We start from the raw sequence: 11,617 nt of genomic DNA, 5'->3' as shown, positions 1-11,617 counted from the left end.
GTGCGCCTTATAGTCCGAAAAATACGGTACATGTTTTTTGAGTTGTAAAATTATCCACCATTTGGGTGGCTGCTTGTCATTAGGAGTGATGGTAGGTCCCCAACAGAGGTGGGTAGTAACGCGCTACATTTACTCCGTTACATCTACTTGAGTAACTTTTGGGATACATTTGACTTCTAAGAGTAGTTTTAATGCAACATACTTTTACTTTTACTTGAGTATATTTATAGAGAAGAAACGCTACTTTTACTCCGCTCCATTTATCTACATTCAGCTCGCTACTCGCTACTGATTTTTATCCATCTGTTAATGCACACACTGTTTGTCTTGGTCTGTCAGACAGCCCTTCAAAGTAGGATTTATCGCATGCCTGCGTTTCACCAATCAAATACAGTCACTGGTGACGTTTCACTCCGTTTCACCAATCAAATGCAGTCACTGGTGACGTTTCACTCCGTTTCACCAATCAAACAGAGCCAGGGGGTCACATGACCGCCTGGTCATGTGACCGCCGCTGAATCTTTATAACAACAAGCTTAAGCTTACATAAACTCGACGTCAAATTTGAGGAAGCACATCGCGGTAAGTAACGTTAGTAGATATTTTGGCTGTCACCGTAGGCAGATGTTAGCTTCCCTGCTATGAATCACTGTCAAATGTACATCGTGTGGGGACATTTATTAACGCACTGCAGCCTCATAGACACGCACAATCGCACACACACACACACACACACACACGCATGCATAGAAACATCAATTAGAAGTGCACAGTGTGTTCCCAGGTTTAGTTAGTTTAGTCTTTATTTGAAGGGACAATGCACAGAAACATTAAGCTCAGACAGATATGTTCTGTACCAGATTATAGCTAAATAGCTAATTTCCATCTGCAGTCCCTGGCTACCTAAATTAAAGGGATACAAAAATCATGCAATAAAATTATGACAATGAAATCATACACAAGTATTAAGAAAAAAGTCATAAAATGCCCTTTAATGGACACATACTTAATATACAATACAACCACACCTCATTTACATTATCACACAAAGACAATACATGCTCTTGTTCACATCTGTCATCATTTGTAAAAACAACCTTGATTTTAACTGACACACCTCACAATTTACAACAAAAATGCTCTCATGGATAAATACACATTAAGTTGACATGTCAAACAAGGTGCCCACCTTAGTGACTGTGTGAGCAGCTTTGATTGCTCCAAAGCCACGTGCAGCTCACACCTATCAGTTTATGGTTTTTATGTTAATGTATTATTATTTAATATATATTATTGTTTTAGTTGCTTAAGAGATATTCCTGGCTCTGAATTTGCTCATTGCTATTTTTATGTTTTTGTGCATTATTTGTTGCAGTCATCATTAAACGAACAGGTTACTCATCAGTTACTCAGTACTTGAGTAGTTTTTTCACAACATACTTTTTACTTTTACTCAATTAAATATTTGGGTGACTACTCCTTACTTTTATTTGAGTATTAAATCTCTAAAGTAACAGTACTCTTACTTGAGTACAATTTCTGGCTACTCTACCCACCTCTGGTCCCCAATCAAACCAGTTGAGAACCACTGCTTTAGGAGATGATTGAGCAATCAAACCAGGCAAAGAATCATTTCAGCCTTTCAGTGAAAAATTGATTGGCTAAGATTCCGACCACAAGGATGACAACCACTAAAAATAAAGTCAAGCCACGGCGCAACAGCAGCTGTGGTAGTGAGAGAACATCTCCAACTATGGTGATTCCAAATTTATGTTGGTCAGGAAACTCTTGGGGGTTGTGGTCCTCTTCAGCGCTCTCACAACTGAATGCAGTGTCATTAGCCTTACCCAGTTTGGGGTTCGAGTCTGGAAATTCAATCATATAAGCGTTTAGTTAGTGTTTGAACTTGATGGCCGAAATATTTGGTGGCATTTGTACACCTGTACTTGCCTAAATCTTTCATTGGGGACATGTCCTGATCAACCTTGACCTCGATTCCAGCTCTCAAGAGTGCCTGATCAAAGACATTAAAGTGGAATCATTTAATTTAGGTGACACATGTTTCTGGGAATCTCATTACACACCTCTTCAGCAACCTTCTTCCAATCAAGCTTATACAAAAATATGATGAAGAAAATAGACTGCATCGACACACAAACAGTAAGTCCTGTCCAAAATCCTGTGAAGAAATGACAGAAGCGTTGAGCAAACCGTGATAGCAAAACTTTAAGGGCCTGATCTACTAAGATCCAAATTACAAGTGCCACGATTGTACAATCGATAACAATGTGCAAAATTTGTGCATACGCAATAATTAAATATGGATTTTGCATGCTCATTTCTCTCAACATTTGTGTGGTGTTTCGTCATGTTGTTGACATACAGCACACACATGAACCATCTTTTGTGGTCTATACTATACAACAGAACCTACATTTAGCATGCTGAAGGTGCACTCTAGGAGGCACTGCCAGGTTGAGATGGTATGTCTGGAACGATCCAGATGCAAGAAAATACATAATCAACATTTTTACAGATATTTCTTACATGACAAAATGAACACCATTTGAACAAATGACAGCAGACACCAAAACAAATAGAAATGAATGTGTTTTAATCAAAATTAAGCAAAATTCTAAAATGATATTGCTGAATAGACGATATGCTTTTTTTTTTTCTGACAGCCCCAATATGATGACATACGAACAGACAGCATATTTTCTCTCTTCACTGTCTGGATCATGGACAGACATTTCAGATGTGCTATATATAGGCGCCAAACAGCGGCCAGAGAACAGTTTTAGTCTTGACAAATCAGCGCTAAATGATTATATTTGCATTTCCTCCTCCTAGTGTTTTGGTCTTTCTGATAATCAACAAATATTTTGCATCTACAGTACACGGAGACAAACATGCTGAATGGATTGCGCTCCTTAGTTTGCTCATTTAAGAGACGCAATCTTCTGAGCATGAGCTTAGTAGGTCTGGCGTGCTATCAAGTTTGTACGTATTTTAATATACGCAAACCATTAGTAGACAGGCCCTTACGGTACATACATTGGAATGGTTACCTCTTACCTATGATGCCCATTCCTGCTGCAAACATCAAGGACACACCGATGGGAAGGCCAATAATGTAGTATCCCACCAGATTACATGCAGCGCCAATCTTTTGTTTCCCCGCTCCTCGAATGGCACCTCCACTCACTCCCTGTAGTGATCAGTGCAGGGTTACTCTGGGCTCACTTCCAATATTTCAAATGTATCGCAGGAATGTTTTTCTCACCGCAACAGCATCAGCGAGATGCATGAAGCCGAGAATCATCACTACATCAGCAACCCTTTTCAAAATGTCTCTGGAAAAAAATTGAACATAAAAACATAACAAAAAAACCTAGAAAAACACTTGGAGAGCACATACCTCAGTCAGGCCCTAATTCTCAATAGTAAAAAAGTGCTCAATCTAGACCAGACCTGGGCAAATTAAGGACCGGGGCCGCATGCGTTTAGCTCAGACGAGGCACCAAGCAGTGTGGGTGGTGGAGCGTTTCCACAGAGTGTTTCCAGAGCGGCCAGCCTGAAACGCGGTTGTCAGGGACAGACGCGGAACAAAGATTTTTACAACAAAGTTCTAAAGCTTAGTGATATATCAGATTGTAGGTGGGGGTTTTTTTACCCTTTGCGTTCATATTTTGCTGTTTGTTGCATTTTTATAGCGTTTCGCTTGATTGTAAAATATGTCAATCGAGAGGGGGTGTGACGTTCATATGTTGTCAATATTCAGTGTTTTATCGTTCATAGTTAATATTGTAAATCACACATTCCTTATTTTCATGTACATTCTGGGTGTCTCATTCAGTAAAACATTATTAAATTCCATTCCGTTTTTTAAGGTGGTCTGTCATAACGTTTTTAACATTCAATCAGACATTATTGTGAGGTTTTATATTAGTGTTCCTAAAATAAGATATACCAGCCCCAGACAGGTTTTTTTCTCTAAATTTGGCCAGAGTCAAAATAATCGCCCAGGCCTGATCTAGACAGTGATCCGATCAGCCGAAAAATGTAATCCCTATCAAAATGTGCTCATAACCTTTTGAGCTATCTATAAAAAATGTAATAAACGGTGTGAAGCCTCTTGTCACTCTTCACTGTCTTAGTCCTTGTGGCGCCGCTCGCATACACACACGAAAGTAGAGGCTCATAATGTAAACCTAAGGTAGCAAATAAATTATCCGGATCAGGCACATTTACATTTCCTTAAAGTTTAGTAAAAAAAAAAAAACAACAACATAAAATTAAGTTCTGAGGAATGTAGAATGTATGTATGAAATGTAACTAACTCACAAAAAAACAAGTATCCCATTGTATTGACTTGCATTTAATGTCTCCGAGATAAGCCCGCGGATATACACAGTACTAGCACACCATGACTTAGGTCGGACTCGCCGTAAATTGGACTCTGTGGGCAATGCCTCCGTCACTGCTTCCCTCTGGCAACAGTCCTTTCTCAACCTTGTTACAAAGTATACTGCCTCTCAATCAGGAGTGTCCAATCTTTTTTCTTCTGCGAGTGGAACCTCAATTTTTTGGTTTATGGAACACAGACCACATAAAAATATGCTTTGGTGTACGAACCTTGTCTTCATCCTTTTTGTGCCTGCAGAGCAGTCATTGTGTGCCCGACAGCAAATCCATTGTGGGCGGTCTGATTGATCACCGGTGCTCATTCAGTCAGCACAGTGCTGCTCTTATCTACTGTACTACCTTGTGTTTTTTAAGCGGTTTTGTTTAAGCATTTATACAACATTTTTATAGGTTTGCTAGCTCAATATGAGTCTCAAAGAAAAAAGTGGACAACCAATGTGTGGTTTGAAACATTCAGCAATATCCACAGCATCATTGACACTGATTTTCCCCCGCTGCAGACAAAGAAAATTAACCAACAAGGTCAATTGGATTTTATTTTTTCATTGTAGCGACCTGGCTGTTAAAGTAAAGGAGTTTTGTGATTTAGTGTTAGTGACTGTGTGTGTGTGTGTGTGTAGGCAAGGCGGCTGCGTAAGGAGGACAGTTCAGCTAGTTTTTTGTTTTTTTTACCTTTGACATTAAATGGAAAGTTGATCCATCACCCCCTTGATACGTCTGTTTGATATACAGTACAGTAAAGCGCTTTATATTGTTTTCAAAATATACTAACTTTTAAAGTTTATATTGTTTCTCATGAGTAATTTTGCCTCGATATAAATGTTTTTCTATTTATGAAGCCTATTCAAGAACCAATTAAGTTTATAAATCAGTTTCCTATGTACTTTCACAAAAAGTATATTTGCCGAAAGCTACTAATTTTAGTAATATTTATTTTCATAGTTAATTCCAACCCACACAAAAAGAATAAACCTGTTTAGCTCGTTTTCCCAGAACACTAAAAAAATTTTGGTATCCACAACTCCATCCATCCATTTTCTATCACTTGTCCCTTTTGGGGTCGCGGGGGATGCTGGAGGCTATCTCAGCTGCATTTGGGCGGAAGGCGGGGTACACCCTGGACAAGTCATCACCTCATCGCAGGGCCAACACAGATAGTGCAACAAGAAAATCCCAATGTGTTTAATGCCTTTTAATTTATATTTTAACCTTGTAAAATTGTACTTTGAGAGCAATAGGAAACATGTGTTTATTATATTGCAAGATTTTCTGTTAAAATAAAGCCAATATTGACATTTTTATTAGTTCCCTTTATTTGGAAAAGTATCGAAAAGTATTGATATGCATTTTGGTATCGGTACCAAATTATTGGTATCGAGACAACCCTACTTTTCACTTATATCTGTCAGTAGACTCGATAGGGAAGCGCTACAAACTACAACATGGCTGAGGAAGAGAAGACGCAGTCGAAGTGTAGGCACGTAAATAGGACATTCCACAAAACGGTGCATCCTAAAGAGAGGGTCAAAAAGCAGCTTGAAAAAGGTCTGTAAAACATAATCTATGACCAAAGAGCCATCATTACATGTTATGTAAACCACAAGAACGTGTTTTAAATGTAAAAAAAAAAATTGTAATATGACCCATATAAATTTTACTTTAATTAGAAAGCAGATGGACAAAATTAATCAGATTAAAAGCTTAACCGGAATAAAAATGCTTCATGTAAACACGCCATTTGGAATATTTTGACCGGATCACACATGTTCGGATTATAATTTAATTTGGATCGAGTTAGGGCTTTATTAATAAACATTGATTGATTGATTGATTGAGACGGGTGGTTTATGCCGATAGTTATTCGGATTGGAGCGCATCAATACAGATGCCTCTGTGGGCCTCACAATACGAAGGGTCCTGGGTTCGATCCTGCGCTCGGGATCTTTCTGTGTGGAGTTTGCAATGCTCTCCCCGTGACTGCGTGGGTTCCCTCCGAGTACTCCGGCTTCCTCCCACTTCCAAAGACATGTACCTGGGAATAGGTTGATTGGCAACACTAAATTGGCCCTAGTGTGTAAATATGAGTGTGAATGTTGTCTGTCTATCTGTGTTGGTCCTGCGATGAGGTGGCGACTTGTCCAGGGTGTACGCCGCCTTCCGCCCGATTGTAGCTGAGATAGGCTCCAGCGCCCCCCGCGACCCCGAAGGGAATAAGCGGTAAAAAATGGATGGATGGGGCCATTGAACTTGAAACATTAGCTCTGCATCCATATTGGTTCTCTTCAAGTATTCTATTTTTATTTGTGAAACTCTCTAATCTGTTATTGAACAGTTTTTCAATGATTTTAGAAAATTGTGGAAGTAAAGAAACAGGTCTAAAATTTGTAAATTGATGTTTGTCTCCAGTCTTATAAATTGGTGCAACTTTAGCTATTTTCATTTTGTTTTGAAATTTACCTGTTTGAAATGATAGGTTACGAATATACATTAATAGTACTGAGATCTCTTCAATAACCTTTTTGTCAAAACGTGGACTGTGAGGGTTTTGTTTTCCCGAGATGCAAGTAAAGTTGGAGCGGGCAAGGCGTGAAGGTAAGGACATATTTATTTAACACTAACAAAAAGAACAAACTAAAGGCGCGCACAAAGGCGGAAAACAAAATTAACACATAAACAGACTAAGGACATGAAACAAAACTTACTTGGTCAAGCATGGAAAGATCATAGAACTATGGCATAGACGCGTAATCATGGAGGTATCAGAGTTAAGATAATGTCGCCAGACAGACTGCCTGGCAACTGAAAGCTTAAATAATAGTGACATGATTACAACAAGTCATGGAAACAAAAACAATGGAGCATAAACAGAAACTAAAGAGTCCAAAAACCAAACATAACTAAACAAAACAAAACATGATCCAAAAGACATTACACTTCCTCCCCCCTTAAGGACAGATACCAGATGTCCAAAAAACAAAACAAAAACAAGGCAGGATCGAGAGTCCTGGGAGGGAGGGAGGGGGACATGGCGGTGGGTCGCCAGACCAAGTGTCCCCGAATCCACCGAGGCAAAGTCAGGTGGCGGCGACGCGTAGAGCGTCGCTGTACCTGGGGAGGTGGGCGACCAGGGAAGGGCCACATCAGTGGCCGACGAGGAAGTCGGCGCACTTGGCGTGGCGGATGACCAGGTAGCGGCCACTTCCGTGGACGACGAGGAAGTGGGCGCGTCGCCGTCGTCGTGGCAGGCGTGGAAGTTGCAGATGAAGTAGGCGCGGTAGCAGACAACGAGGCAGGCAGCGAAGCTTGGCGTGGTGAGTCAGGCGGCGAAGGTGGCGTGGTGCGTCAGGCGGCGAAGCTTGGCCAGGTCTTGGCATGTCGGATCTTCGCATGAAGGGTCCTGGCTTGGAGGGGCTTGGCTTGGAGGGGCTTGGCTTGGCGGCGTGGAGCTGCTATGGGCGGCACTTGGCGGCGTGGAGAAGCTACGGGAAGCACTTGGCGGCATGGAACAGCTACTGGCGGCACTTGGCGGCACTTGGCGGCGTGGAGCAGCTACTGGCGTCACTTGACGGCGTGGAGCAGCTACTGGCGTCACTTGGCGGCGTGGAGCAGCTACCGGCGGCACTTGGCGGCGTGGAGCATCTACCGGCGGCACTTGGCGGCGTGGAGCAGCTACAGGCGGCACTTGGCGGCGTGGAGCAGCTACAGGCGGCACTTGGCGGCGTGGAGCAGCTACCGGCGGCAATTGGCGGCGTGGAGCAGCTACCGGCGGCACTTGGCGGCGTGGAGCAGCTACCGGCGGCACTTGGCGGTGTGGAGCAGCTACCAGAACCTGCCGGGGTGCAGGTACATGAACCTGCCGTGGAGCTTGGCGTGGTGAAGGTACTGGTACGTGACATGGAGCTTGGCGTGATGGAACAGGTGCTAGCCTTGGTGCTGCTACAGGAGCTAGCAGTGGTGCTGCAACAGGTGCTAGCCTTGGTGCTGCTACAGGAGCTAGCCGTGGTGCAGCGACAGGTGCTAGCCTTGATGCTGGTGCTAGCCTTGGCGCTGGTGATAGCCTTGGTGCAGGTGGAGGTGGCCTAGCTGGCGTTCACGGCTCAGCAGGCCGAAAGACCGGTGGCAGCTTAGCAGGCCAAAAGACCGGTGGCGGCGGCCGGGCCGGAGGTTGCGGCTTGGCATGGTGATGCTGAACCACCACACCTGCACAGTTCCCAGCCCTAGCCCCCCCCCTCAAGGAGCGGATACCAGACGCGCCCTGCGCGGTCTGGAACCGTTTTTTGGGGTGGGTGGAGGGAGGTCAGGAGGGGGGCAGAATCCTCCCCTCTAACTTGTCGGAATTGTCTTTCTTCCCCCCCCCCACCTGGGCTTTTGTGGGTGAAAAAAAATGTTGTGACTTGGGCGTGGCTTGAGTCCTGGGGGGCGGGGAATTAAATTTGGGTGGCTTGGATTGACAAGCTCTAATTTTCAAAAACATGTCCTGGTAATGCCTTATCATGGACATGGAGTCTTTTGCTGGAGGCGGGTGATCAAAAGTAAAAGCGTTCAAGAAAAAAAAAATCTTGGTCTGTGATGTCATCCGCTGACGGTGGCATGACGTTGTCCTGGGGGAGACCGGCAGGCTGCAGCCTATTTCCGCCCAGAGGGGGAGGAGCTACCGGGAGTGTCGCGTATTGTCCGCTCGCGAAAGCCTTCCCTGACGTCCTTGGTCTGGAGCGCCGCTTCCGGGACTTCGGTGACGCATTGCCGTCCTCGGACCAAATGGGGCTAATCGGAATTAGCTTGCCATTTGGCCCCCACGTCAAGTCTAGCTCCGCCATGGCTCCTAACGACTCCATACCTCTTGCGGGAAAACTCTTTACTACATACTTTCGCTTTGCATAGTAGAGTTTTAACTTGCACTTACAGATGTAGCGATGAACTGTAGTTACTGAAAGTGGTTTTCTGAAGTGTTCCTGAGCCCACGTGTTGATATCCTTTACACACTGATGTTGGTTTTTGATGCAGTACCGGCTGAGGGATTGAAGGTCACAGGCATTCAATGTTGGTTTTCAGCCTTGCTGCTTACGTGCAGTGATTTTTAATTTTTCTATCTATCTATCTATCTATCTATCTATCTATCTATCTATCTATCTATCTATCTATCTATCTATCTATCTATCTATTTCAAGATTCTCTGAACCTTTTGATGATATTACGGACCGTAGATGGTGAAATCCCTAAATTCCTTGCAATAGCTGGTTGAGAAATATTGTTCTTAAACAATTTGTTCACAAATTGGTGACTCTTGTCCCATCTTCGTTTGTAAATGACTGAGCATTTCATGGAAGCTCCTTTTATACCCAATCATGGCACACACCTGTTTCCAATTAGCCTGTTCACCTGTGGGATGTTCCAAATAAGTGTTTGATGAGCATTCCTCAACTGCCTCAGTCTTTTTGCCACTTGTGCCAGCTTTTTGTTGCAGGCATCAAATTCCAAATGAGCTAATATTTGCAAAAAATAACTTTTTCGAGTTTGAACGTTAAGTATCTTGTCGTTGCAGTGTATTCAATTGAATATAGGTTGAAAAGGATTTGAAAATCATTGTATTCTACTTTTATTTACGATTTACAGAACGTGCCAACTTCACTGGTTTTGGGTTTTGTATTTTGTGTGCCAGTGAAAGCCTTACGGATCTGCCATTTTGATGATATCATATCCTGTACAGTACATGACACATGGGGAATGACCATTTTGGAGAGGCGGAGCCCCCAACCTTATCCTTACAACACTCAAAAAGCAATGCAATAAATTAAGAAATAAGGCAAACAACCTGACTAAATCCTCAATAGAGGAAAACACAAATAAGCCATGTGCGCTCTGGACAATCCTCAACAAACAGCTTCCTGGCTGCAGCCAGAAACTTAAAACCAGACTTACCATAATCAACATCAAGGAGGGCGACTCCCTCATTACAGACAAAATGGAGGTAGCTAGCAGACTTAACACCTTTTTCACCAGCATAGCCACAACTCTAGTTAACAAGCTGTCCCACCACTCTGGTCGTTTTGGTGTAGAACACATTAAAGCCTACTACAGAAAGCTAGAAGTATTCAACAACGATTTCAAATTAGAAATGGTCTCAGCTGACGAGGTGCTTAAAAAAATTGAGCGCGCTCCACCTAAACAAGGCCACCGGCCTTGACAATATCCCCTCCAGATTCCTCAGGGACTTTGCCACCACCATTGCCCCAATCATCACACAAATAATAAACCTCTCAATTAAACAAGGCCAAGTACCAAAAGATTTCAAGAATGCAAGAGTAACTCCCCTTTTTAAAAAAGGAAGCAAATTAGAACCTGGTAACTACCGACCTGTTTCTATTCTCAGTTCCATTTCGAAAGTAATGGAAAAAATAGTTTATGAACAGGTCGATAAGATACCTTGCCACTAAAAAACTCATGTACAAATTCCAATCCAACTTCAGAACTAACCACTCCACTGACACATGCCTTCTCTATCTGACCGACCACATCAAACATGAGGTGGACGCAGGAAATACTGTGGCATGGTCATGCTGGACCTTCAGAAGGCCTTTGACACCGTTAACCACGCTATACTGTTGGATTAGCTCAGAGCAATCGTATTTGATAAAACCTCATCAAGCTGGATGCAATCTTAGGGGAGGAAACAGGTGGTAGAGGTGAACGGCACCGTGTCCCTCCTCCCCTCTCAGTAAGCTGTGGAGTCCCCCAAGGCAGTATATTAGGGCCTTTACTGTTCCTAATATACGTAAACGACATGTCATCAGCATGCGACTGTGAATTGTTCCTGTTTGCGGATGACTGAGGACAAGTCACAGGTGGAAAAAATCCTCAGTGCTGAACTCTGTAGAATTTGCACCTGGCTCGCTGACAATAAGCTATCCATACACTTAGGTAAAACGGAATCCATCCTATTGGGGTCCCAAATCAACCTTAAGAAAGTCAGTGACTTCACTATTAAAGTGGGTGACATTGTTATCACCAGGAAAGATGTGGTCACCTACCTAGGTTCCATTCTAGAGACTAATCTTTCCTGTGATAAAATGGCAACCAAGGTAATCAAAAAGGTCAACCAACAAACGATATTTATCTCCTCTCTGGTCAACAAAAGCACCATGAAGATTCTAGCGGGAACTCTCATTCAAACCTTTTTCGATTACGCATG

At 43.0% G+C, this 11,617-nt stretch overlaps 1 protein-coding gene across 2 annotated transcripts in view; it reads right to left on the bottom strand.

Moving 5' to 3' along the window:
- Window positions 1-763: 763 nt before the first annotated feature.
- Window positions 764-11,617, bottom strand: part of LOC133617227 (multidrug and toxin extrusion protein 1-like) — a 101,032-nt gene continuing 90,178 nt past the window's right edge. For both annotated transcript variants that reach the window (XM_061977085.2, XM_061977086.2), the window contains 5 exons: window positions 3,287-3,356; window positions 3,079-3,211; window positions 2,085-2,179; window positions 1,951-2,014; window positions 764-1,865 (listed from right to left, as the gene is read on the bottom strand). In XM_061977085.2, the coding sequence (XP_061833069.1) occupies window positions 1,630-1,865; window positions 1,951-2,014; window positions 2,085-2,179; window positions 3,079-3,211; window positions 3,287-3,356 (598 nt within the window). In that variant the 3' untranslated portion in view covers window positions 764-1,629. The remainder of the gene's footprint in view (window positions 1,866-1,950; window positions 2,015-2,084; window positions 2,180-3,078; window positions 3,212-3,286; window positions 3,357-11,617) is intronic.

The sequence above is a fragment of the Nerophis lumbriciformis genome, linkage group LG16, assembly GCF_033978685.3.
Source record: "Nerophis lumbriciformis linkage group LG16, RoL_Nlum_v2.1, whole genome shotgun sequence".
Lineage (NCBI taxonomy): Eukaryota > Metazoa > Chordata > Actinopteri > Syngnathiformes > Syngnathidae > Nerophis > Nerophis lumbriciformis.
This window is presented reverse-complemented; position numbering and strand designations above follow the sequence as displayed.